Here is a 27,826-nt window from a genome sequence, read left to right as displayed (position 1 = left end):
ATGCTCAGAGTGGAAAGGCAAAACGTAAATCAACATTACAATACTGAGGGAAAGGTGCAATTTTCTGTAGCTTACGTTAATTACATTCCTGTGTAAGGTATCAAAGCATAAAGGCACCGAAATTGTCTAAGAAGAAATTGTATGTGCAAATTGACAAAACTCACTACTTAGTTTTCTCTTTTTTGTATAGAGAATAAGAGCTTGGACTTAGAAGAGTATAAAAGAAAGGAACAGAAGAGTGTTATCTATAACAAGGAGGGCATATTTAGGGAGGGCAAGAACTGCAGAGTAGGTGATGAAAGGTCAGGATTGTCCCTCTGTATCTAAAGCCAGAAATCCTTTTCTCTTAAGGCTTTTTGCAAATCCTTAAAGCATTTTGCACGTAAGTCTGCTTGGAAGCATCCTGAATGCATCTGTATTTGCCTAGCCCTTGACAGAAAGAGGATGCTGGATCAAGCTGATCCAAAACGTTTCTTACTTCTTAGAGCCTTCACATTATTAGAAGCAAGACTGAAACTTAAATCTGTGGTCTCAACTGTCTTTATACAATTCCCGCCAGGGTGAATGATTGAATATTCAAATTTCTAGGCAAGAGTGAGTCAATTCTAGGCAATTGAGACCACTTAAACCAGAAAGAGAACTTGTAGTTTTTAATCATGGGTGGAAATCATACTTCCAATTTTCTGTTGCAGATTATTTCCTGAACAAAAGAAATGCACACTGACAGGTACGACAATGAAAGTATAACTCATTCGCGTTTATATCATGCAGGACCATCATCCAAAACATTTATCCATGCAATCCATAGTAATCCAAACACCTATAGATTTCTGGAACCATAAAAGAGGAGCAATTATAAAACCAATGATTTTTGTCTGGCTCTGTGTGTACACTTGTAAAAACAAAAGCAAGACGCTCTATAGGTCGTGCTCCAATTTAAGTGCATACAGTGTCTGGAGTTTACTCCCGAATATGCATATAAGTGACTAGGTTTTGGTAGTAAACCCTCCATATCATGAAATTCCAATTGCTAGGCAACTGTCCATGTTCTTCTGGACAGAAAACACTCACTGCTTGCACATTAACTACACATACATGTGTGTTGAATCACTGCATAATTTTGAATGAATGAATTCAAATGATGAATAATTTTTCCCTTGGAAGTTTTGCATAAAATTTGGGGATTAATTTGAGATGCCTGCCAGACACTTATAGATTCATTTTCACAGAATGATTATATAGACTTAACATATTTCTTGCTGTTGCTACAGATTTCATTTTAAAATAGGTATTTTTTTATCTACTGTAAAACTTTCCACTGAATTAAGTATGATTTGATTTTTTTTTTTAAATTGAAGTTCACACACACACACCTAATTTAGGAAACAACCAGTCTAAACCATGGACTTCAGAAACCTTTCAGCTTACTTAAAGTAGATCCCAATCTACATTCAGTCCACCCTTGTTGTAGGTTACTCCTATTCTACCACGGGGGGGCAAGAAGATCAACTCAGCAGTGACAGCCATTCTACAGTAAGGATGGGTGGAAAAGTCGCTTGGTTCATATTTAATTATGAACTTAATTTTGCATTGTCAAATCAAGAGACAAGCTGAAACTCACCTATCCTTTGAAGTATCAACTTCTCTGAATTTTGCAAAGTTCATCAATTTATAAAAAGGGTATTGGGGACATATGCACAAAAATACCAACATTAGTGTAAACAGTGTTGTTGTTAGGAAAAACCAATTACATAAATACATACTTTAGCTCAAATTGCAAAATTATTGGGCAAATGTAAAGAAAAAAATACAAATTTGGATGCAAGCTTTAAAAAAATACCTAACATGGAAATAGGACATTTGTAACTGATAAGTCAGTGAAACTAAGAATCCATAACACACTGAAACTGGCAGATTCACCCATCTGTATTCCATAACCCAATGCCTGAAGTTAATTTTCGAAGAGCAAAGCTCAAATAATCTCTACCATCTGGAATCCTCTAGCTGATATAAAACTAGGATACACACATCAAATATCTATCATCCCTTACCCTCAGTCTGGGTTATTTAACACAGATCAATCTACTCTAAATCAAAACATTCAGAAGAGGAATAAAGCAAGCCATTGTTTCTTATACATTATCGGGAAACCTTAGGCATCTGTCTAAACAGCATGCCCCACAGATGACACTTCTGTACATTTACTCAGATCTAGGCAACAGCAATATAAAACAATTCTCATTTTCTACTCTGGTTAACACAACCAGATCAATCCCTGCTTGAATGCAAAATGCTCGCAGGTTGTTCCTCTAAAGCAATGTTTCTCATCCTTAGCAACTTTAAGATGCACGGACTTCAACTCCCAGAATTCCCCAGCTGGCATGCTCGCTGGGGAATGCTGTGAGTTGAAGTCCACACATCTTAAGGTTGCCAAGATTGAAAAACACTGCTCTAAAGCAATCATACAATTCAGCCCTACGCAAGTGAGGAAGTCAAGCTGATCCAAACCCAGTACGGGGGAAATATCCATAGTTTCTGGCAGGAGCCAGGGATTATGCCTGGGAAAAACATAATACTTCTAAGTTCTTGTTTTTTGTAAAGTAATACTGTGCTTTTAACATAACATGTCATATTCAAAGGTTTTCTTTTTTTCTTGTAAGAATTATTCGCTACAAGTCGTAGTACAACTTACTATAATTCTGGAATAAAATGAAATCCAAGACCCCTATTTTAATCTAGAAGCCAATAAACTTATCAATAGTTCACTCCAGGGCAGACAACACACACAATCTAGGTATTGCTATAATGCATCTGCCAACATCTCTCCCCACTCACCATGCTTCCTAAGATTGCCATGGGTTGAAATCCAGCAACATCTGGAATGCCATAATTTGGTCACTCATTTTAGCACAAAGCTGTGGCTCAATTAGGCTTACTCCTGTAACAGTTGCATAGCGGTGGGGGTGGGGGGTGGGGGGAGAATTTTGAGAGTGTTTGCTCCCTGGTTTCCCTATAACAATCCTCTAATAGGAGACAAGAGAAGAGCGAATGGCTGGATTAGTACAGCGTCTTGCAACTGATCCATCTAACCCATATCTTTACTTGGGAGCTTGGCTTGCTCAATTCAGAAGGACTTGGGTTTAAACATGCACTGGAATGTCAATGTTCCCAGAGAAGTCTTTTATTGGTCACCCACCATGCCTTGTCAATCAGAATCCTGGCTCTCTTGGTTGTGTGCCCAGTGTGTCCAGGTAACCAGGGATTGCTTTAGAAGTAGTTTATTTGATTGCTAGTGACATATTTATAAAGTAACTCCTGTTATTACGGCAGCTCAGGCAGGTAGCAAGAGCAAGAATCGCCAACATCTGATCCACCCTCCCTACTATGACCTTTCTGGCAAGTAAGTGACTGGGTTCCTCATTTTAAAATTCTTCTCTGCAATCATCAACCTGAGAAGTTTACTGTGTTAAGAAAAGTAAGCTGTAGCGGTGCTCTGCACTTTCTTTTTTCTGTACTCTGGTCTGCAGGATAAGCTGTTGATCCCTCTTTCTGGTCTCAACTCACTCACAGCCTAATCCATGCAGGGTTACTGTGGGAAAATGTAATGAAGGGAGGGGCAGGCAATGCCTGTAGATTGTAAATGGGACACAGTTGGTATTCACAAGGCCATTCAGACCAGGCGTAGCGCAAGCCCCCTATGCCATCTGTACAGGTTGGGTTCTGCAGAGTTACCGAGTGGGAAGAGAATGACACAATGGCTGCTGGTTTCCAATTGCACGTTCCCTGATCAGTGCAACATACCTGCAAAAAGGCAAGAGAAAGCCATCACTCCATGATATAGCCTTTTTTTTTTTTTTTTGCAGATTCTGCATCATTCAAAGCAGCAGCTGCTGAGGGCTTGGAATAAGTTTGTGAGAAAGACTAAGCAACAGGTGTTTAGTCCTTGCTACTCCCCTGCCCCCATAATTTCCCCCCGTCTAAATCTCTTCCCTTTAATCTTGATGTTTCTATTAATCTCACTGGGGAAAAGATACAACACTGACGTTCTGTGTTAAGGTTTAAGAGAGCTTGTGCAAGAAAATGTATTATTATAATTCATTAAACTTTCTGTAGCTGAATGCCTCTTAACAAGATGACAAGTAGATGATCCTTTAATATGTTGCTTCCTACCCAGCACAAGCTAGGTGGACAACGCCCTCAGAATTTGGACTGAGATCCCCTCTAGGAATCTTCTGTCCTTCTGGTGCTGTTTCTTCCCTCCTCTACCTCTTTTCTTTCTTTAACTTTTAAAAAGGGCATGTATCTGCATTCATACATATGGGCTTAGCAGTTACATTGAAATTGATGGGAAGCAGAACATAGTTCAAGGCATAGAGAACCCTTCTCCACCCTGGTATCTACCAGATGTATTGGACACTAGCTTCCATAATCCTGAGCCAACATCTCCTGTCCCATCTCTTACCTCAAAAGCTTTGCTGTCCATATGACGCAACTGAATATGTTCTTCAAAGGTGATATTAAGAAGCCTATGGGTTTCATTCACTTGCACTTTCTGAGGGTAGGGACCTTGGAAGGTTATGCTTTTCTCCCCATAAGCTATTGCCAGTGCTCCAAGGTGCAACCTGTAGGCCACAGTCCGCTTATCTCGGGGATGGATGCTGAAGAACAAAGAAAAGGGATGAAAGGGGACAATTGGAACTAAGAGTAATTTTTTTCAGTTCTCATATTTTAGAAAGTTATCCAACTTCCAACCTACAATATTGCAAGTGAAAGCTGCAAGAAAAGGTGGCATTTCATGAAGGACTGAGGAACTCTGAATGGATCTCCATGTCAGCCAAATTGCTTCTTGAGCCCATCTAATGTTGTTACCTGCCTTGTCTTTTTCTTCCTTGCAGTCTGCCATCAATCTCTCTTCCTCACTTCCTGCTCTCAGCACTGAGATCCAATCTCAGTCTTGAGGCATTATAAACAATAGTGCAGCATATTTCCTTTCCCCCATGGGATAAAACCCATTTCATCCGATGATGAGAACTGTAGTCCACAACAGATTGTGCTTAAAATGGCCCAAGAGCTTTTGGTAGTTTTGCTAGGGCAGACAAACAGAATTACTTTTTGGAAACTGTCAATTAGCGCTATTTACTAGATGGCCCACTCCTGTTTCTGATCAACAGACTGGAACTCCACCCCCTTCTTTCAATCAGCCTTGGTTCACCCTCCAAATCAATGCCACTGTCTCCTGCTCTGTTTCCCCATCCATCTTTTTGTCCTCCCACACACGCCTAACTTCATTTTCTTCATACATGCCACCTGCTTGTTTCTCCCTCTCCCTACGATGCTGCCATCTTTGGTTCCCTCTACCAAGAATGATACAACCACAATACAATATCAGTCTCTGCAGAAAATAGAAACATTTTTTTTAATGGAAGAAAACTTGCAGGAGAGTAGAGGATAGATTCAGCAGTTTTAAAATGTACCTGCCATAAGGAGATTCATCATCACCGAGATCTATGGTAACAGCCATGAAAGTATTGGACATTCTCTTATTAGGGACATAGCCATAGTCTGCAGTTTGATGCCATCGAATACGTGGAAATTTGTCATTTAACTCCACCTGGCGATCTGTACATAACTGCAACACAGGGAAGCTGGTAAAGAACAGAGATCTTCAAGAAAGGGTACCCACAGCCACAGATTTCACAATGTATTTGTCATGCTGCTCAGTTCCTACTTAAACTGAAAGACCCTGATACCCACCATGGACAGAACAGCCATGGAAGATCTGATCCTTGCCCCCACCCACCATCATTCACTCAGTTATGGTTGTAGAAACATACGCAATCTGAGGATGAAACAATCCATAGTTGGGGAATGATATTCCACCAAACAAATGGCCCTTCTTGGTCCAAAAGGCACAAAATTCTTGGGTTTTGCACAATAAGAGCAGCAAGTCGGAAAATCAAACCTTTTGTATAATTTCACTGCCTTAACATTAACATCTGCAGCCATCCTCAACATATTGTCTTTCACATGTACTGGATCAGCCCTTATAGTTCTCAAGAGTAAGAATTATAGGCAGGGAAATGGCATGCTGTTTGAAGAATTATGAGAATTGAAGTCCAATGCCAAACTGTGGAATGATAAAGCAGTGGCTTCTTAAAACCATATGTGCATTACAAGAGACCTAATGGCTAAGGTTGTTGCTTAACAGTTACAAATGCTGTTGCACTGTTCTCTATGGATGACATATAGACAGACAGGGGTTGAAGTTTGTGGTCCTACACAGTGTGTGTGGATTCATGCATCACAATGAGTCATAATCAGTTTGTTTGGTTTTGGCTGAGCCTGATGTGTAAATCTAGTCATGAGCTTGGTGTTACATCTGAACCAGCCCACTGACTTTTTCAATAAGCTATGGTTAAAACCAACTACAACTTAAAGCAATGTATGAATCCAGCCAATACTTGGGAGAGAAAAGAATGCATCTGGAAATATGAGCAAATATTTATCACTGATTAAGGATTTCAGAAATAACCAGGAATAGAAAAGGTCTAAGGTTACACCTGACTGATTTAGCAAATTGCCACTTTTCTACATATATCCCCTGCATTTTATGGTACCAATGAACCAGCCCAACACTCACATTAAAAACATGAGATCAGGACCTCTATTTTGATAGGACGGTTCTTCATCTTGAAAAAGGTGACACAAAAATTTTAAGAGACAGATTTAAAGGAGTCCAAATAAGCTGTTTAGAGGTGGATTTCCACCATACACTTACCTGGACAAAGCCGAAGGGAAAGTCCCGGTTGGTTTGCCCATCAGATCCTTCGTGAAAGGCCTTCCGCCAATCTTCAATGAGTGCAGGAAATGTGCAATTGTACAGATCGGTGTTCATAAGGGTGTTGGCTTCCCCTGAAGTAGACAAGGCCCAATATGTTAGTGGGGGCAGCACCACTCCAGCACAATCTTCAGCTGTTACTTCCACACACCTTGATACCATATAACCCCTTGGATGGTCATGTTGACAAAAGGGTGAACCATTGCATTCCAAAGCACTGATACTTCTCTGGGACCAGCATCAAGGTATGAGGGAGGATTTCTGTAACACAGCAGGAAAAAGAATGAGTAAGGAGTTCGCACCATGCAGATTTCTAAGGATCAGAAACTTTCTTTGTAAAAATGAGAGCTTGTGTCAGAACCTGCATCACCCTACTATTGTCGTTTTACATTGTATTGCATTCGATGGGGTTGGATTGATTTGGTTCTGCCAATTGTAACTAAGGGGGGGGGTTGCAGTTAAAGGTTCTAACAGGAGTAGTGACGGGTGGTGGGACGGTGCTTAACCATATATGGGCAATTGAGACTGGCCTGATTGCTGGCAAGGCAGCTGGGGCCCAAAGAGCCAGGAAGGAGCTCGGGTAGGAGGGGGAGGAAGGAGAGAGGTCAACACCAGGTGATGAGGAATCGAGACGCCAGGCAATAAGGGGAGGGGGGATAAATAGAGGGAAGTTTTACCCAAGGCTTTAGTTTTAGCAATGTTCTGTTTGCAAGCTACATGTACCACGTAATAAAGAAGTATTTTTCTGATCCAAGCCTGGTTGCGTGAGAATGCTTCTGAACTGGGTTTTGGACATTGTGGACTTGACAGCTTGGTAGGCACAAGCACCTGAATTACTGACCACTAATGTGATCAAGGATCAGATCTGCTACATTAGGGTAAAAAAATAAGCTTTGCTTAGTAAAATAGCCTTCTCCAACTGATGCTGTCCTGGAGTGTGGTCCTTCAATTCCTGCAATACACAGCAAGCGCAGTAGCTAAATTGTACACATCAAGAGGGCACATAATCGCACACCCTATGAATCACAGCATACAATGATTGTAGGGTTGGAGGATGAAGAGTGAGAGAAATAATGGCTAACTTGTGGGTTCCTTTCATGCATTTTTTTTTGCACTTGTCTAATTTGTTATGAGGAAACCGGCCCCTTTAACTGATATGGGTTGAACTGGATGATTACACATTTTCATTGGATCCAGGAGGATTCTTAGTTTCACTGGACACATCCTGAACAGTGATCTGTACTGTACTGATTAGTACAGTAAACTAATAGAACAGGGTAATGTTGTAGCTTCATGGGAGATGATAGATTCATATAACTCTCTCCAAGCACTAAGCTCTCTGCATTAAGCCATAATGTTGATTTTAGCTTAATGCTGTGAGGAAAATATGTCTTTGGGTGAAGGAAATAAGTTTTTAGAGGCCTCAGATGAATGGGATCACCTTAATAAAACTGAAATATAAAGGAATGCGCAACATCCTTGAAGATGGCTGGCTGTAAAGAATTTATCCAACTGGTGTGAACTGGGCTGGTTGTAAAAAGCCTCATCACAAACATCCCAATATACAAGGCAACTATCTTGCAGTTCTTCCTGGCATTTGGCACCTTGAACTATCTTGTTTCTTCCTCTTAGTAAGGCTATTGTTTTCCTTGAAGATAGTAGACAAGAAGAGGGGCAAATACACAAGGCATCTGTCTCAAGGGAGGATGAGCTAAGAAGGGGGCCAGAAAGTAACTTGAAATCTATTGCTTACTGATGTATGCCTGCATCATCACATGAATACGTACAGTATGCATGCATCTTTTCCCATTCCCCTTCTTGTATAAATGTCAGGGTATCCATTTTGCCTGCAGAGGAGTGTCTCCCACTAACCCTTGGTTGGTCTCCTCCAGTGCGCACTGTCTAATAAACACTGCAGTGAAGCCTTGATTATTTTGCATTTAAGTCCTGCGTTTTGATTCCACAGAAACTAAAAACTTAGTTCCTTCACCCAAAGACACATTTTCCTCAGAATGCGATGAGCAAACATAGCCATTATGGTTTGAAACTCAAGGTTTATACCTTAGCATGTGAACAGAACCCTGCCAATTAGAAGCTTATTGGAGATAAATCATTATGAAATAAACCATGGCTTAGCCCAACATGCAAACCCATTTTCTAGGATGGAAAGTATCAGATTAATAAAAAACAGTCACAAGTCAGTTTTCCTTACCTTTCAATATACTCTGACAGTCCACATTCGTGCAGGGCCCGCTTGGAAGACCAGGCCTCAATTGGAGTCCCTCCCCAGGAGGTATCTATCAGCCCGATGGGATATTTGAGTTTCTCAAACAAATACTGGCCAAATAGCCAACATACTGCAGAAAAGTAACTGAAGTCTCCGTGGCCCAGGTTTCCTGTGCAATGGAATATTTTTTCCTAAAGTTTAGAACATTTTAATGCTTGGGAAATAATACAATAGTTATGTTCAACTTATTAGAAAATATAGACAAAGTAGAAAGGACCCATTCAAACAATTAAGTCTAACCATTTGGCCTTCCCGAACCTGCTATCCTCCAAATATGTTGTGTTAGCCACAGCTGCCATCATCTCCAACTAAAATGGCCAGGTTGACCATTCTGGCTTAGGAAAATAGAAGTAGCATCTTAGAGGCAACAACTCTATGAGTACTATCCAGATGCAGCACTGAATGTAACAGAAGAGGCATAATGGAAATTATTTCCTCCTGGCTACAAGATATATAGGAGCCAGTGGGGTGTAGTGGTGGAGGTGCTGAACTGGCCCCAGGGAGCCCCAGGTTCAAGTCCACCTTAAGCCACAGAAACTCCTAAAGGAATATGGACCAGTCACTCTCTCTCAGCCCAACACATCTCATAAAGCTGCTGTGGAGAAAAATGGATTGAGAACACACTAAAGATGCCTGTTTGGGCTCCTGGGCAAAAGGTGGATATGAATCTAGGAAATAAAAAATATTTGCAGAAGAGTCAAAAAGTCTTTTGTTTTCTATAGTGAAATCAGAGACTTAAAAAATCCCTTACTCCAAATTGGAAAAAAAAAATGCCTTCAGAGGATTTATGCAATCCAGCCTTCTATATACCACTCTGATCATCCCATAGCTCTCTTGAAGAGAACGGTCATCTTTGTAAAGACCAAGAGTTCAATTCTTACCCCACCAACCAACCATAACATGAAAGATATCTCTTATTGGTCCTGTAGATTGCTTGCTAGAAGATTGACTTAAGGCTCTTACTGGCTGTTGGAATGGACCACTGCAAGTTGATGCCTCCAAGGTCTTGCAGTTCCACATGTGACTGAATCAGGGCAGTGGAAAATATCCGCAAAAGGGGATACTTGGATGCTTCTTCAAGCTCCTTGCTAGCATTGAATATCTAGGAAGCAGAACAGATTCCACTTAAATTACAATTAAAAAGAGAGAAGTTAAAAAGAATGTTCACACTTGCAGGCAACAGAGCAAACTATCATCAGCTGTGGTCTGCTAGTCTCCCTCCTGCCTTGTTGGTATTCTAGCAACATAGTGACTGGCTACTCAACATTTCCTGGTTTTTTTAAAAACCAAACTAGGCGTAGGTATACTTGGGATCATAAGCCACTGTGTACAAGTAGTCCTCCCTTAATGACCATTTGTTTAGTGACCGTTTAAAGTTACAACAGCACTGAAAAGAGTGACTAACAACCGGTCCTTGCACTTATGACCGTTGCAGCATCCCTGTGGTCACGTGATCACGATTCGGACACTTGGCAACTGGTGTGCATTTACAACAGTCACAGCATCCCACAATCACACGATCGCCATTTGTGACCTTCCCAGCCAGCTTCTGACAACCAAAGTCAATGGGGAAGCCAGAAGTAGGACACAGGTCACAGTCATGTGATGTCTCGTTTAACAACCACAACTAGGACTGCTGGAACTGTCATAAGTCGGCACGGTCTCATTTCACTTAACAACCGCTTTGCCTAGCAACAGAGTTGCCAGTCCCAATTAGGGTAGTTAAGCGAAGACTACCTGTATAAAATGCTCTCACATGCTCTTGGTGGATGAAAAAAAAAGTGAAGCAGCCACTCCTAAATTCTCTCTCATTTTTATTGGAAATTAAGATAGTTCTTAGTCTAGTTTTGAACAACCCATGGAGCAACAGGTTAGAGCAGGTAAATGAAGAACAATCAATGAGCATAGATCATGGTTAAGGCAGAATGGTTGAATCACAATCTGGACTTTAGGCTGAACACAGTAAGCCAGTTCAGTTTATCATTAGAATAAGCCCAAAATATCCTTTTAAGAAGAGTTATTCTCAGCCTATGTCTCCTTAGGCAGAACCAAGTGGCTCCAGATTATTTCCTGGAATGCTTTGCCATCTTATCCCTGTCATGTGTGGCCCTTAAACCACATTTGGAATTTATAGGAATGTGGTTCACCTGTGAAACTGTCATCTCCATGTTACTCTGTCCGCTGCAAATCCAGACATCTCCAAAGTAGATATCTTCCAAGGTCATATTGGACACTTCTTCCTTGATGTACTGGTGTACCTCTATAGTATAGGGACCTCCTTGGGCCACAGGATCCAGGATAACTTTCCAAGTCTCAGAGCTTTCTGATAATGTTGATAGACAAAACCAAATTAAATCTCAGGCTCGATATCAGCACAAAGCTATTCCAAAGTAATAAATGCACAAATATCAAGCCAAGTTTTATTTGCTTAAAGACCAATGGTTACCATAAAATCGGGCGGAAATCATTACAGTACAGATGATGAGGAACATGCAAAGAAGAGGCTGATCTGTTCCAGGAGGGTGGTCCACAATTATGATCTCACCATAGTCATTTTCACCTGCCTACTCAATCTCCTATGTGCAAAGCAAACAACAGAATTGCAAGGCTGAAAGCAGGTGATTTGAGGAAATTTTTCTAAGCAATTTAGAATCATGGTGGGAAACTGTGGCTCTCCAGATGCTTCCTGCAACAACTTCCAGCAACCATCAATACTGGCCTGGCTGACTGAGACTGCTGGAAGTTGTCCAGCAACATCTGAAGGATCTCAAATTTCTAATGCTTGATTTAGAACACTGTTTCTCAAACTTGGCAACTTTAAGATGTGTGGACTTCAGTTCCCAGAATTCCCCAGCCAGCATGAAGTTGCCGAGGTCGAGAAACATTGGTCTGTTCACTACAGATCAATATCTTTCCTAGAATGATCAAACCTCTGACCAACAGTTTATTGTGCTTTAGCCAAAGTTCAACTTTCTTGTTCAGAAATGGATGATTTATTGCCAAATGTTAAATGTTTGGTAGAGTTCAGCTCTGCTTAGCCAAGTGCCTTCTATATTTGTTGGACCACAACCATAGCTTTTTGATTCCTGCACTGAACAGGGGTTGAATTTGACGGCCTGTATAGCTCCTTCTGTTTTTTAAGATTCTAAAATTCAGGAAATACTGCCAACACATCTTACTTCTGGAAATATAAGAAGGAAATACACAGCCACCCATACAGGAATGCAGTCAAGCCCAAGAGGATGCCAGAAGGAAGCACCATTTCAGCTATTAACATGTATAGGCATTGGTACAAGGAAAGACATGTTCAAATTTTTAATATTATTGATTACCGTCAACCTGTGCCATTTTGGTCACAACACTGTGATTCTGGGAGAGTGTCAGCATCACTTTGGAACCAGGATCTCCAAAGCCCCATATGATTGCACGATATGGTTCCTTCTGGAGTACCATGTGATCACCATAATAGGAAGCAAAGCGAAGCTTAGCACCTGGGGCAAACAAAACGACATGACAATCTGGTTTACAGCTGCAGCTTCTCAAAAATACTCCAGCAATGCCTAAGATGTGGTGCAGCCAATCAATCTTAGACATTTCTGAACAGCAAAAATAGCTGCCAATTTGTAACAGGTTGTCAAGGAAGCATATTACTAAGAAACAATACATCCCGGACACTTGTTGCTCTAATTTGTCTTAAGAAAATCTTTAAGACTGCACAACTACTTCTATTGTTTGCTCGTTTTCTTTTGGAAATACACAATCATATGTTTTTCCTATTTTTCCAACCGCAGCTGTTTTCTGCTGCTCCCCCCACCTCACATACATTCATCTACAATCCTCTACTTCCCTATCCAGTACTGTCTTTGGAATTCCACTTTTATAGTACTAGTTTTTAGGAAAGCATGTCACAGAAGAAGCCTGTGTGTCTGTCTGTAGGTATCTCTCTGAGTGCATATTTCTTTCACCCCAATTCTCTGAGAAGAGAGCGTTTCTTACCATGTGCCACTTAATGCCAAGGGAGGAGGCTGTGCCTACAGCAGTCTGTCTCTGATCCCCTCCCCACTGCAGGAGATGGAGGGGACAAACAGAGGCCACTTTACCTTCTTGCCATTGTTTGTTGGATTTAAATAATGCACTGTTGTCTTCATGTAACATGCTGAACCCAGATTAACCAAATACAATTATTGTATACTCATATCTCCCAATGCCTAAACAAATACAGCTTAATGTGATTGCCTGGTTAATGTAGTATGTCAAGACAATGCCTAGGTTTCCACAATGTCCTGAAACACAACCAACCCTACCCCCCCACCCCCATTTTAGTCTAGTCTAGCATGTTGTACAAACCCAGCTGTTAAGTCTTTAAATAACCTGGCTCAGCACACTATGAGCAAAACCATAAAAAAAGAAGAAGAAATCATTCTCTTACTGCTATGGCAACCCTATACTTATTTACTTGAAAGTCAATCTCACTGATGCAAACAGAGCTTCATATACAGCATCATATCCTTAACAGTGTTTGAATGACAAAGTGAAGGAGACAGAGGAGTCAGTTGTCTTACATTTTATTCGTGGCTGCCTTAGCTACTGTTTTTAATGGTTTATTAGAAGTATAGCTTGATAAATATTGGGGGTTAAACATTTAAATTAAGGCTGTACCAGTCAATATCTTTCTCCCACAATTTGGGTAACTTTAGTATTAATTAGGGATTAATACCTGTTATAATTAACTGACCTACTTCCACTCACTGAGCTACTGCCATCACCCCATTTATCTACAAAAATATGTAAATAATTACAGTATTTACATATAATTTGGCAATAGGCCTTTATTGAACTGGCATGTTCATTTAAACATTAAAGAACTAAAAAGCAAGGGAGAAATGCTATTTGTAAAGAGTTTAAACAGGATGAGGCTCTGTTAACAAGAACCATCAGTGTGGTATTTAACTGAGTTATAGCATGGTTTGTTTCATACTCTACCATGGCATTTGCAGATGCTGCAAAATATAGGTCGCAGTAGATAATTTGCAAGAGAAGGAACAGGAGCTGAGCTAGGAGGACAGGATGGCAAGCAAACAGTGTTTCCTTATTTTATTGTATAGTAGAAACAGTTGCCTGATGCGTTTCAGGATATAGCATAAAGCTGAAAATAGGATATCTCAAAAAGAGATTTGCAAAAAAGTATAATAAGCGTGTCTCCAAAGGGGCAACTATCCTAAGCAACTGTTTACAAAACTCTTAAGGATGCAATCATGAACACACGCAAGAGTAAATCCTACTAGACACTGAACTCAAGGGACATTCTTTATAAATATGTTTAAAGTTCAAAGGAAACCTAACATATAGTCCTCCATTAAGAGATGAGCTCTCCTCTGACTTATTCTCACCAATTGCTGAACCAAACTTTGCCCAGCCTTGCTCAAGGAAGCTCAGCCTGTGCAAGATACAAACAAAAACCATCTGGTGGATGCTTAGCATCAATGGAAAGGAAGGGAGTTCCTACCAGCTGTATACTGTTACAGTTTTCAACAGGCACTGCTCTCTCCAGACTGCACTCCCCTGGCCAATAATGTTCATTCACGTGTAGTAGCAGCAGCAGCTACCTTTCCTCACTTACCTGCGGTACAAGCCAAGAGCAACACAAGTGGCAAGGAAGCCTCCATCATCCTTTCCAACAACACCAAGGCAGGAAGTCAGAGCATGCAATTCTGGGAGCAGAAAATGTCCAGAGTCTGTATCTTTAAGACATCAATCTCCTTGTGACCTCACACTGGGCTGATTCAAGCCAGGGGACAACATGGGGCTGGCAATGGGGAATCAACACAGCTGTTTATAGGAATGGGGACCACCCAGCAAGCATCAATCCCTAATAATGCTTCAGACGGTTTCAAGCATTAGGCTGAGGTGGAAAAGACTATTTGGCTGGATCCTAAATCTGACCTACAGGATCCTTATGACTTCTCCCTCTTCTGAAAATCTGCTCCCTAAATTGGAGGGAAAAGCCTCTGAGGCAGAAAAAAAGGGCTGTAAGGATAACAGAGCAGTTGAATGTTACCCAGTGCCTCCTGAGAAATTCTTCTGAACTCCAATTTACCTCAGTATTACATTATTTGTGCTCATAGCTCCGCAAATCCACAACTTGGGTTTACTAAATTTTGGGGCTGGGTTCACCAATGAAAAAGTTACATTTTTTAAAAATCCTAGCTTACTCATTAAGCTATGATAGTCAATTCACATAAAATCCAAATAAACCACCCAATGGTTTATGTGTAAACCAGCCAGCCTTTGGCTCTTGCCCTAACTCTTCTTTGCAGCTTCAAACCTTGACACCTCTCAGTGAAGCTTTATCCTTTCTATTGCAAAAGAATGGCTTGCACAGTATTCTGAAAGTTCAGCTAAGCATTTAAAGTAAGGACGTGTGTAAACTTGGATGGGAAATGACCAGAACACAGCGGGAGTGTTGGATAGACTGGGAAGCAGAAAACACATCCCAGGCAATAGCACTGGCAGATCCTCTCTGCCTTGGTGCAGAGGATGGTATGTGTCAGGAATAAAACTTCTTAGAAAGAGCATCCATTTTTAGCCATGACTGGATACAGTACACTATTATCTACAGTTGGGTTCGTACATAATGCCAAACCATATACTGTCTGAACTACATTTTGGAATAAGCCACAACTGGCTAAATCCACACAGCAGCCTACTGTAATCCAGGAATTAGAGATTCCCACAACATGCTAAGCTCTGCTGTGGTTCCTTGATGGGTGAATCCAGCCTCTTGGGAAGAGTCTGCTCTAACACCACCTTCTGCAACCTGGTGCCCCCCAGAAACGTTGGACTGCAACGCCCATCGCCGCCCTTGTAGGCGAACCCATCTGCAAAGCACCAGGTACAGCACCCCTGCCCACCGGCTCAGCCCTCCGCACCTACCCAGACGGCGCGGGGCGCCGGCCCTGACATGAAACCCCCGGAGGTTGCCAAGAGGCCCGGTGTGTGACGTTACCGCGGGCTCTCTATGACGCAGCCGCCCCGGACCCGCCTGAGACGCGGCCTCAAGCGCTCCCGGCCCGCAGAGTCCCCGCTCAATGGGCCCTGGGAAGACGTACTAGGAGCGGAGGCTCTCCGCTTAGACCTTAAAATCTCGGCCGCGCCACCGCCTCCTTCACTGGCGCCAAAAACGGAACGGAGAACGCGGTGAGAAGCCAGGCCGCGACGAGAGTTAGTGAAGGGCGGGGGAAAAGGTTTGGCCGCTGAAGGACGGAACCTGCAGCCAATCGGCAGGCGGGTAGGCCGGCCAGAGGAGACCCAACCGCGCGACTTTTCGCTCTTCTGGCCGTCCCCGCTTGCCATCTTAATTCGAGTTGCTAAGCAACGGCAGGGATGTCGTTAACTTTCCCCGCCTCCCGGGCAAAGGCCCATCTGGGGAAAGAGGGCTAGGTAACGACCCTCCCGACGCGCCGGGGAGCTGACGACGACGGGGCGGCGTGGGCGCGCTGAGCCCCTCCTGTGGCGTCAGCTCCAGGCTGAGGAGGAAGAGGCGCAGGCAGGTCAGGAGCCCCGGACCTGGCCGAGTCAGGACGACAGCGCCTTTGAACATGGGCAGAGTATTTAGCCCCGCGAGGGAAAGGGATCCACTATTGCCGCCTTCCTCCACCTGATGCCGCCTTTTAGAGATACTGGACTACAGCCCCCATAATTCCCAGCAAGCATGGCCGGGAATTCTGGGCGCTGCTGCCGACCGCATCCAGAAAAGGCCGAGTAGGGTCGCGGTTTCGACTCGGGGGGTGGCGGGGGAGGTTGTGGGTTGCAGACGAACCTTTTTCGCTCCTTGCAGAAATCTGGAAATTCCTCATGATTGACTTGGAAGAGATGGTCGTTAGCGGGTATTGTTAAGACTTGGAAAAGCTTGATATGGGGGGGGGGGGGATAGTCGCGTAAACGCGTTACCCTCCCCAAAACACTTTATGTCTCCCTACGTTTTTATATTAGGCATTTTTTTCCTCCTCTGCTCTTTTCCATGGAAGGCAATACTGTACTGTAGCAGCCCAATAATCTGGACTGCATGGGGAAACCTGAATTACTGCTTGTCATTCTATCTTAACTAAAGGAGTTTGCTGCCTTGAAGGAAACGTTCATCCATTTGATTTAAAATACTAAATAGTGCATTGGGTGCTCATATACACCCCCACCCTTTTTTTAAGGGCTCTAGTTACCAATAACCATCAGTAGAGCTCCTTAAAATCAACAGGCACCTGGCATGACAATATTATCTGCACAAGTCCAGGAGAAAACCTATCTATGGGGCTGCCAAGAGTCGACACTGACTTGATGGCGCATAATCAACCAATATGTAGACAACATGTCAATTCATCAGAGGCATGTATTTATTTATTTACAGGATTTATAAGGCCACCCAACTCAAACAATATCACTCTGGACAGTGTACCACAACAACAACAAAACAATAAACTCAGAAGAACCACATAACACTAAAACATACACAATATCTAAATATGAAATACAGAATGGAAAATTAGAGATCAAGCACCATAATAATAAAAAACCTGAAAGAGGACTCAACTCAAGTGGCCCCAACTGCCTGGGGGAAAGCCAGGTCTTAAGGGTATTGCGATCTAGATATGATTATGCATTCACATGAGCATTGTTTTATTTATTTATTTATTGCCTGGACTAGTCCCTGCTGTTTTCTTGGCAAGATTGCAGAAGTGGTTTGCCCTTGCCTTCTTCCTCCTAGGACTGAGGGAGAATGACTGGTCCAAGACCACCCAGAAGGCTTCCATGCCTAAGGTGGGACTAGAATTCATAGTCTCCCAGTTTCTAGCCTGGTGTTTTTAATCACTACTGGCTCTTACTGTATTTATATCCTGCTTTTATTTTGTACAACTCAAAGTGGTGTACATACTTAATGCTCGTGCCTCCTATTTTCCGTACTACAACAACCTTTTGAGCTGTGTTGGGGCGAAAGGGAAGGACTGGCCCAAAGTCACCCAGCTAGCTTTCATGTCTAAGGCAGGACTAGAACTCACAGTCTCCAGATTTCTAGTGCATCATCTTAACCACTCTGCCAAAGTAATTCTCACAGTCCCAGCACAGACTGGGGAGATGCGCATACTGAACCAAAAGATAAGAAAAATGATTCTGATGTTTCTATATAATAAGAACAGTATGTCTTCACAAGAACGATTATGGTCAATGCTTCTTGCCTTTGTGCTTCAACAGACTCCTATTTTTTAACTCTGCTTTTAGCCACATATTTCACTAGAAAATCTGATGATTCGACTCACTGTCTACTCAACAGTAGTGTTGCTAAGGAGGGCAAAGTAGAATACTGTAAAGCCTAAGCTTGAACAGGCTTGCTAAAAATGAACTGCAGCAATAGCAAATAGACATGTTTATCTCTACATGAGAGCCAATTAAAGAAAACTTAGTGAATTCCCCTATGTTCCTGAATTTACTGTGCAGTAGCTATTCACAATGACTGAGTGTTAATTTTCTGTTTCCAGTTGGATTGGGTGATATTGAGACAGGTGGACACTCTGGTTCAGTATAAGATATACTGATATTCAGTATAAGATAGTCTGGTTCAGTATAAAGCAATTCCTTGTTTAAAGTGTTATTACAATCAGATACTTTGTAATAATTGAATAATATGATTAAATAGTGTGAGCTTCAAATTCATATATAGTTGGAAGGAGGAACAACTCATTCTAATTAATTTGTAACTTCATCCAGCAATAAACTTAAAATTAGTAAAACTCTTGTTTTACAATTACGTTGAGTTTTTCTGTTATAGGCCTAAATTGCACCTCAGATTATATTTTGTGGTAATGAGTGATCCGGGAATTAATGTTTATACCCTCAGTTGAGCTGTGCATGTAAACTTTGGCAAATGTTTTACATAGGTGCAATATATATGTGAATCATGATATCACAGCCCCCACATTTAATTTCTGCACTGCCTGATTCTGCCTGCCATTAAATTATCATATTACTATACCAGTGATGTTTGATTTCTAAGAATTTGTTTATAATAGCAGAGAGAAGAACACTTTAAGGTATCCAACATTTCATGTCTTAAAAGTAGTCGAAATGCAGTAACTGGAAGAAAACATGTTTATTTTCACTTAAGAACCAATTAAAGAAAATGTAGTGACTGTATAAGTTTCAACTGATTCAATAGTTAAATCTATGTGTGTGTATATATCTTCTCTCTGCCAATGTATTAAAAATAAATCTAAAGCTTTTATTTATTCAATTTATATAGCTGTCCATCTCATATTTGTGACTTTTAAATTCAATCATTGTTCATCCAGTGAAAAATATCATTTTGCAGGTTTCTGCGTATCTAAAAGGCCAAACTGGTTAATTGTTTTGGAAGGGTGGGGGTGCTGATGGACAGCTTGAATGTCATTTGTACTGGAAGTATAATACAGGTGTTTATGTTCAAGGTTCATTGAATTCTGCTGGGGATTTATGTAACTGTTACACTACCCTAAGAAGAATATAATAAACATCAATAGATGCAAACTATTTTTTTTTTTAGATTATACATCTCATTAATTGCTCTTGTAAATGGAATTCCAGGTCTAAGAGAAACTTATTGAGAAACAATGGCTATTCCGTTCTCGAATACCACTCAACGCATTCCTCCAGGATTTGCCAATCTGCTTGAAGGGCTTGCCAGGGAAGTATTGAGAAACCAGCCTGAAGATATACCAACTTTTGCAGCCAAGTATTTTGAAACTCTCCTTATTGAAAGAGAAAGTGAGCATAAATTGACTGTATTTAAGGTGTTTAGCATACACTTGCATTCTTGGGCTTTATCTGGTTTGCAAGAAACCAGTATTTACTGGTTTAGGTGTCCATCATGTGGCATTTTCCTTTCCTAGGAATGTTTTTGGACCATACAGAAAGTGACTGGGACAGTCTGTTAAAACTGGTGAAGGGCCTTCTAGTTTAGCTAATGTGTAGGTTCTGAATAAGACGCTGGGCTTATTCTCAAATTTTCAATGCCCTCTTCCTGTTACACTCAGATCAGTAGGCTTTAGGTTATCTCTTTTTCTATATACATATATCTCTCCTACAAGCATAATGTCCTATCATATGTTAAATTTTGGCGGGGGGGGGAAGTGTGTTTCAATTTTGACCTGTAGCTCGAAGCTGGGATAGATTTAGAACACTTTTCTTCATTTGAAATTGCTTAATGAACTAGGGCTACTGTCAGTTTTAAAAGTTTTGTCACTTTTTAAAAAAATAACTAGAGACCTCTGGTAAAATGTTTGTGATACATTTTAGAAATTAGTTGGACAGAAGAAGCAATCTTGCTAATTGACTGTAATTTAAAACATGTTTGTTTCTTAATTAGAGGCTAACTTATAAGACAAGTTGAAAGCTACTGGCCTCAGATTGTCTGGTAGATAACCACAGAAAAGCAACTTAATTAAAAACAAACAGAAGCTCAGTTTCTCTTCAGCTCCTAAAATTGTGCACTCCTGAATTAGAAGATAGCGTTGAATAAAATTGGAGAAAAATGAATGTGTGTCACCCTTTTAAGAAACAGACCTATGACAGTCCCAACATAAAGCAGCTCTTGAATCAATTGGAATCAATTTCATCTTTATCCCACCTTTCCTCCTCAAACATCTGGAATGAGACATAAGTGTTTTCCCTCTTACAGCTATTAGATAGGTTGGGCTAAGAGATGATATACATGTTTCAAGCAGGCATTAACAGTACCACTCATCACCTTCCCAGGAGTAGCAACTCCTGCTCTGTGGCAAGAAAAAGTGAGAATAGTGCAGCTGTTTAGACAAATTATGGTCCTTTCATTGGCTCCATCTTCATCCAAGTGTCTGAAGCAGTGAGGTGCTTCAGGTGGAGTCTTCACTTCCTTACAAAAGGCCTTGGAAAGTACAAAGCAGCAAGAAAAATGCCAACTTTTCCTCCAGTCTTTCTTGTTTGCTGCAAAAGTAAATGATGTTTTTATCATCATATTTATTGTGACAGTTGTCACTTAAAATAGGACAAGTAGCCGGTATAGCAGCCATTCCTTTGGCTATGAGTTATGGAAGCTGTACTCAAGGAGGTCTGGAGACACCAAGGTGAAGGCAGCTGCAATGTAGATTCATGGTGTCACAGAAAAAATAGCGCACTGGTATCTAACTTATTCATGTGAAATTGAATACCTTACCCTAGTAAGATTAGATCTCTGATTATAACACCCACTATCCCACTTTCCTCTCACAGCCTTTTCTCCTCTCTAAAACAAAGCAAATTAATGTGTATGTTCATTCATTTGCTACAGTACACTTATTTTAAGCATTGTAGGAAATAGATGGAGGGCTGAATGATTTGTCTTTACTCGTAGCAACAGCACAGGTTTTTTTTCTACCCTCAATGCACAGGCACACATACTGAATTATCCTACCAAAACAAAGAAAGTGGGCTATGTGTATTTTATGTGAGAAAGGATTTGCTTAATTCAAGTCTCATACTGAAAGCAAACTCCTGGCTCCTCCTTTTTGTGGCAGACTCAAGGTCCTAGATTATTATTTTTTTTTAATCAAAATAGACTCCCAAAAGCTTGAAGTTTTCAAGTCTGTGCTTTGTTTCTTCTCTTAAGTTCTTGGGAAGAGATCTCTGGTTCAATTTTGACCTATTATCCTGCCTACTATAAAGAGTGTTGCAGCTGTTTTTCTCCTCTTTATTACACATAATTGCAAAGCTGTTGAGTTCTGTACATATGCATGTTTAGACTTTTTTCAGATAAGAAATGTGCACTGTTCTTAAAGGATCTTCAGTGTCACTGTGATTGCCAATTTAAATAAGCACCATTTGACCAGGAAACTTTTAATTCTTAACAGAAGTCAGTGAGTTGTTTTTTTTTTTAAAAAAAGTCATGTCTTTTCAGAAACTGGATATGATCCAAGTGAATGGGGAGCAAAAATAGAGGACCGATTCTACAATAACCGTGCTTTCAATGTAAGTATTATTACATAGTGAACTACTCCCCACCCCCCACCTTTGACATGCACAACTTTGAATCAAGCTACACATAGTACATCAAAATCAGGAGACAATAATAATAACCATGAAGTTGGTTAGGGGTCACTGGCATATTTTCCAAAGGAGTTGGGATAATAATTTGTAGAAAACTGAATTAGAAAAATGATAGGTGGGAAGAATCTAAAATTTCCCCTGGTGCTGAAATTTAGATTCAGTAGCTTCACCCTATGACTGCTACAGCATTAAAGTCTCCCATGTCATACTTAATTGAATCCATAAAAAGGATTGAAATTACTTATTTTCTTATGAAGCTACTTATTGCAACATCATTTTGATGGAATTCTATATGGAATATAACCAGGGCTTGGCATACATTTAGCAATCTTGTCACCATGTGCTCAGTTAACCATTCCAATTATGGATATATATATTTAGGGTCTTAATCTTTACGATCTTAACTGGATCAAAATTCAAGGGAAAAAAAATCACCTACACCATTAGGCTCTAATGCATCAATAATGCCCTCTTGTTTTTATCAGGAACTTGCACCACCAGGAGATGGAGCTAAAAAAGAGGAGAAAGAAGAAACTGCTGCAATGCCAGTGAGTAATTTTTCCAGAGGTTAAATGCAAAGTTCTGAAAACAGAGAAAAACAAAATTAGCCTGTATTATGGCTAGTAATTGTTGACCTTGGTGTGCTTAAAAAGTTAGTTAGGTTGTATACAACCATTGGGGCCAGAATTCATTTTATATGGGGTCTAACAAGGGCCAAATTGATGAAGGCCCATTCACATTTGGAAAACATTTTTCACTGCTGTTTACAAAGACTCATGGAATTTTTGTTTTAATTCCCTGGTTGCTGATCCACTGAAGCAATTTTTCCACTTGAAGATTAAACAGTTGAAAAACTTTATCTCACTGAAATTAGTAAGAGAAAATATTCTATCTCCAAAATTGTTTGGCATAAAGAAACAGCCCAGATTTTTCCTAAAGACTTAAATTTCTTCTTCTGAGTTATTCACATGCTAGATTTAGATTTAATAATGGCAAAAATATAGCTAAAAGCTGCACCCCTTTTTCTATGAGTTTCCAATGAAGATCTATGTCCGAATAAAAATGGATGCCCACTACAAGCACAGCTTAAAATGCTTAAGTCCCACTAGTTTTAACCATCCAGATGTACTGCAAAATCCTGTGCATATTTTGGAATACATGGGTATACAACTGCAGCCTTAAGCACTGCTTAATTTACCCACTGAAGTAATTGCATCTTAAACTATTTTAACTTTGGTTGTTTTACCCTTTGCGTGTATTTTGTATAAATAAAAGTAAAGGCATAGACAGTGTGAAATTGCAGCCTGTAGTTTTATTTAGTTGTTAGGTTTATATTATCTTTAAGATTTATATTATCCTTACTCTAGGAGTGCAGGCAGTGTATGTAGCGCTCCCTCCTCCAGTTTTTCACCCCAAACAACACTAAGAGATAAGTGTTTGTAGGCCACCCATGGGTTTTGATGATGGGTGGTCTAAAAATCAGTCAGATAAATAAACCAGCTCAACTTCAGCAGGGAGCCTTGATAATTGTGAATGGACAAACCAGATATCTGTAAATTTAACCACTACACCCCAGGAGTTTTTATATTGGTATTTTTCTCTCTCCAAATAAGGAAAGTTTGCTCTTGGATGAGCAGTTGGTGTTATCTAAGCATTAAATCTGGACATTCGTATCGGGCAAATCTTTCTTTGAAAAATGAGTGAAAAATGCCCAAGTGGCATTCACAGAGTCTAGTATTAAAAATAGCCCTACTGATTTGGAGGTGGGGGGAGGGATTTGGGGAAAATATATATTATAAAAGTGAAAAAGCAAGATGCATCTTACTTCCCCACCTAGCTTCGGCATCAATCTTCTAAAGTATGTTGACTCATACAAATATGAGTTATACTTATTGTAGCTTAACTTTTTTCTTCCTTTCTTCCTTCCCTCTATATCCCCCTTTTTAAAACCCAGTGGGTAAAATGCAAAGATGAGAGATGTAAACTTGATTTTCTTTTAAACCATAAAGGAGGAAGAGGACAAGAAACCAATTGAGGCAACCTTATCCGAAGAACAAGCTGCTATAAAAATTCAGTCCATTTATCGAGGATACAAAACAAGAAGAGGGAAAAGCCCAAAAGAAGAAGAGGGAGGAGAAGGAGAAGAAGCAGGGAAGGTACCTGGAGAGGCAGCCAAAGAAACTGAGAAGGAGGAAGTATCTAGTGAGCCTGATAAAAAAGAACCATAGAAATCAGACTCACCAGTTCTACCAACAGTCACATTTTAGAACAGGCATAAGGCAAAGTCCCATTGGTCTGCTTAGAAACACGCGTCAAGTTTATTAAACAAACGATACAGTTTAAAGCTGCACCATGTCATCTTTGGTGCTCATCAGCAGATCAATAAACTGTCCCTGTTTTCATGCAGAAATGTATCTTGAAGTAATGAGTATCTTCTAATTTGCTTTGGCTTTACTGAGTCTTAAGCTAGTTAATCCTTGCAGATATAAGAAAAAAATCTTGCAGCTTGGTTAGGGCTCATATGCACGATACCAGACCATTAGCACTTCATGAATAGCATCACATGCAGGGTTCCAAACAAAGCCTTCTGTGTCAGCTTCCATAATGTTGGTACCTCAGTAGCTGGACTGGGAATGTTTCGTGTTTCATAGATTGTTAGATAAATATTTGAATCTGTTGTATGTGTTTTTAAAATCTTTGTATCATTTTTTTGGAATCTGTACTCTGATCCCCTCAAATACTACCTTCATGTACATCCAGTAGTATAATAGATACTAATATTCACTTTTAATGCTGCACCTGCCATTTCAGTGTGTAACATACTCATGTATTAGTCTTTTTTTTCAACAGAGAGAATGAAAAATCTAAAGAAAAAATATTCAAATTTAACCTTTATAATTTTTTTGTGCATATAATTCCAGTAATGTTGTTCTGCCCTTCCCCATTTTTGCAATCTGTCTCTTTTCATTGGCCTTATTTTATAAATTCCTTCAAATTCTCTTCAGATTTCATTCCCTAGGGACATTTTAAAGGAAAGTCAGTGTTACCTATGATGTGTGCCTCTGCTTCCTTAGAAGTTCACAGCTTGATCCTTTGCGCATATGTTTGAAAATACATTTCATTGGTATCAGAAGAGCTTATTACCCCCAAGAGTGTCCAAGATTGCAGTCTGAATTAAAAGATCAGCATATACTTTTCAGAATGTGTCTTAATGATGTTCCTCAGAGAAGTTTGGTAATAACTGGAATGTGGAACGAAGGAAATGTCATTTTAAGAAGCAGACACAATTGATTAGTTCTAGGGAAATTACACTTCCGTATTTTGAACCTTTTTTTTTTTTAAGTTGCACTATGCAATTGTATGTAAGATCATATATGGATAAACGATAGGCAGAACCAAAAATGAGCAGAATTTGTGGGATTATATTGCTTTTCTGTCTGCACTACTTCATCTCTCCAAGCTGTCTGAAATTAGGATGTAGGTTTCAAGATGTATTCTAGGAATAACAATCACTTTCCATTATTTCTGAATAGTTTGTCTCTAAACCAATAATTGAAGAACAAAAGAGCTCCTTTGCATGCTCTTGGGGCAGAAGATTGGCTCATCACGACATTTGTTTAATGAAAACTTACTAAATTACCACCAATAATTAGATATATCCCTGAGCTCTCTCTAATTATTACTCATGATTACCTGAGAGAGAGAGATCTTACTCAGAGCTTCATTATTTAGGGTAGGAACAGTTGTACTCTCATCTTGAAGAGGCCTCGTCTTGTAACAATGTCTGTTAAGCGCAAGAAAAATGATCTACATGTGCCTCTCTCTAGATGATACTTGCAGTTCTAAATTTAGTTTCCCAGCATCCCAGGAGATCGTTACAGCTCTTTGTGAGGCAGAAGCAAGACATCTGCTATTATCTCAAGCTTCATGAATATGCAATGGGGAAAAGAAGTAAAATACTACAGTGGAGGAGGTTGGAGGGAAGGCTTCTGAGCATGTATAAAGCTGATGTCTTCTAAGCTGGAAGCATCACTTTGTCCCAAAGGAATGAGGACCCAGAAATTCCTCTGTAATAAGTATGGAGCAAAATTCTCCAGAAAGAAAACAAACAGGCTATTGTCCTATTAGCAGAAGTAACTTATCAGAAATCCTAAACTTACCATTTATTTTCCAAGTCTCCTGCTTTCTTACAACCCAGCACTTTCAACAGGTTTTAAACAGGAACTTGCAGCAATAAGATGCAATGTGTAACAGCAAAAATAAGCATAGAAACAATGCAGAACAATGGAAGAATAAAAAAAATTGAATTCTTGATGAAACCAAAAATAGAGTGTAACTACTGAGAAGGCCATTTTGCTCATCCTGGGCACCCAAGAGTGTTTTCAGAAGGATGGTTAATTGTGCAATCACCCTGCCTCTTTCCTGGAATTGTATAGAGGGCTTCACACAGCATGGTCTTCTATTTATAGTCATACTATGTTCCTACACTTCCATCTATTTTCATAGTATGGGAAGTTTTGGGGGGAGGGAAAGAATGGGAGAACTTCATGATGTTTCTTCATCTGTAATGCTAGGAAGCCTTAATGGATAAGATGCCTCCTAAGGACCCTACAACTCTTCCCTAATCATAGATCATATTTTCCCCCATCTATTTTTTATTTGGGAGGGGAAGACTCGTGGTTGCAGGGCAACTGCACTTGGGAACCCCCTGAGCTTCAGACTTCTATCCAGAGTTCCAGACATATTGGACCCTTAATTCCAACTGTTCAGGTAACCCTAGTTAGTAGCACTGCTAGTAAAGCTAGTAGCCTACCAGGACCTGCTGACAGAGGAAATTGGGAATCCCCGGAAGATGCTTCTTTTTCCAGAGCAACTAGAAATTTGGGTCCTTCTCTACTGCCAGAAAAGTGAAATATGAAGTCAGTCCTTAACTGATCTTTGATACTGTGCCATGAAATAAAGGAGATGATAGTCATACATTAGCCATGTGTTCTGTGAGAATGGTAAAGATATCACCGTATGTTTTAAGGGGCTTTGTTTATTCGCGATTAATGTACCTCCCTTGTTAGTAGATCTTAACAAAAGGAAGCTTGCAGTTCTTTGGCAAGCAAAGAAAATTGGAATTAACTTAATAGTGAATCTGAAATTGTTTGGATTAAGGAGACAAAGAGGTTTCAGCAGGACTTTTTCTTCCTAACCCCCCTTCCTCAAACGACATAACAATAACCTGCTCTGTAGGAACTCATCTACCACATAATCACCGTGACTAATATAACAGAAAATGTACACAATGGAACAAGCACATGCAGGGTTTGCAAGTTAGAAGGGTTCTGATGTTGGCTTTCCTCTACCATATTAGCAAAAGACAACTCTAGAGCAAAAGGTTGAAGTATAGGAATGTATATTTTCTTAGAAATGAAATTGAAGATTAACCTGAAAGTAATCTTTGCCACCTATTATAGGACTAGTGCGCAACATTTCAAACCATGGGAGTCACACTTAACATTTTGGGGGAGGAGAGTCATAATGGTTGGGTGATTCTGAAAAATGGCTGGTACCATCTAGCATGGAAGTGTGGCCAGAATTTTCTGCATTTGGTTTTGTTTTGTTTATAATTA

At 40.3% G+C, this 27,826-nt stretch overlaps 2 protein-coding genes across 7 annotated transcripts; one reads left to right on the top strand and one right to left on the bottom strand.

The window, feature by feature from the left end:
• Nucleotides 1-611: 611 nt before the first annotated feature.
• SIAE (sialic acid acetylesterase) lies at nucleotides 612-16,374 on the bottom strand. Of its 4 annotated transcripts, none has more exons than XM_025168444.2 (11): nucleotides 16,235-16,374; nucleotides 14,746-14,836; nucleotides 12,458-12,616; nucleotides 11,273-11,448; nucleotides 10,089-10,227; nucleotides 9,051-9,234; nucleotides 6,990-7,099; nucleotides 6,779-6,912; nucleotides 5,475-5,629; nucleotides 4,463-4,658; nucleotides 612-3,801 (listed from the first exon to the last, which is right to left on the bottom strand). In XM_025168444.2, the coding sequence occupies exons 2-11, from the start codon at nucleotides 14,792-14,794 to the stop codon at nucleotides 3,565-3,567; spliced, it is 1,539 nt and encodes a 512-aa protein (XP_025024212.1). In that variant the 5' UTR covers nucleotides 14,795-14,836; nucleotides 16,235-16,374; the 3' UTR covers nucleotides 612-3,564. The 4 variants fall into 4 exon arrangements, with proteins under 4 accessions (XP_025024212.1, XP_025024213.1, XP_007431097.1 ...); XM_025168445.2 differs by having other exon boundaries at nucleotides 16,132-16,363; XM_007431035.4 differs by lacking the exon at nucleotides 16,235-16,374 and adding an exon at nucleotides 16,059-16,195.
• On the top strand, nucleotides 16,185-27,190 carry SPA17 (sperm autoantigenic protein 17). 3 transcript variants are annotated; one of them, XM_088139107.1, is made up of 5 exons: nucleotides 16,185-16,322; nucleotides 19,734-19,913; nucleotides 22,060-22,130; nucleotides 22,694-22,756; nucleotides 24,218-27,190. In XM_088139107.1, the coding sequence occupies exons 2-5, from the start codon at nucleotides 19,760-19,762 to the stop codon at nucleotides 24,434-24,436; spliced, it is 507 nt and encodes a 168-aa protein (XP_087995233.1). In that variant the 5' UTR covers nucleotides 16,185-16,322; nucleotides 19,734-19,759; the 3' UTR covers nucleotides 24,437-27,190. The 3 variants fall into 3 exon arrangements, with proteins under 3 accessions (XP_087995233.1, XP_087995232.1, XP_087995234.1); XM_088139106.1 differs by lacking the exon at nucleotides 16,185-16,322 and adding an exon at nucleotides 16,520-16,675 and having other exon boundaries at nucleotides 24,218-27,189; XM_088139108.1 differs by lacking the exon at nucleotides 16,185-16,322 and adding an exon at nucleotides 16,699-16,886.
• The last annotated feature ends 636 nt before the right edge of the window (nucleotides 27,191-27,826 follow it).

This window comes from Python bivittatus, unplaced genomic scaffold (genome assembly GCF_059951505.1).
Source record: "Python bivittatus isolate LINGU-HERP-01145 unplaced genomic scaffold, Pbiv_v1 ctg000320_np1212, whole genome shotgun sequence".
NCBI lineage: Eukaryota > Metazoa > Chordata > Lepidosauria > Squamata > Pythonidae > Python > Python bivittatus.
The sequence above is the reverse complement of the archived record's forward strand: the minus strand, read 5'-3'. Positions and strand labels throughout refer to the sequence as shown.

Bases quoted from the DNA above. Each gene is read 5' to 3' on its own strand.
- SIAE (XM_025168444.2), bottom strand. From the start codon at position 14,794: ATGATGGAGGCTTCCTTGCCACTTGTGTTGCTCTTGGCTTGTACCGCA. The intron at 12,617-14,745 runs GTAAGTGAGGAA...TGTTTGCCCCAG, and splicing joins GCTCTTGGCTTGTACCGCAG to GTGCTAAGCTTCGCTTTGCT. The intron at 10,228-11,272 runs GTGAACCACATT...TCTGCTTCCTAG, and splicing joins TGGAGATGACAGTTTCACAG to ATATTCAATGCTAGCAAGGA.
- SPA17 (XM_088139107.1), top strand. From the start codon at position 19,760: ATGGCTATTCCGTTCTCGAATACCACTCAACGCATTCCTCCAGGATTT. The intron at 22,131-22,693 runs GTAAGTATTATT...TGTTTTTATCAG, and splicing joins ACAATAACCGTGCTTTCAAT to GAACTTGCACCACCAGGAGA. The intron at 22,757-24,217 runs GTGAGTAATTTT...TAAACCATAAAG, and splicing joins AAGAAACTGCTGCAATGCCA to GAGGAAGAGGACAAGAAACC.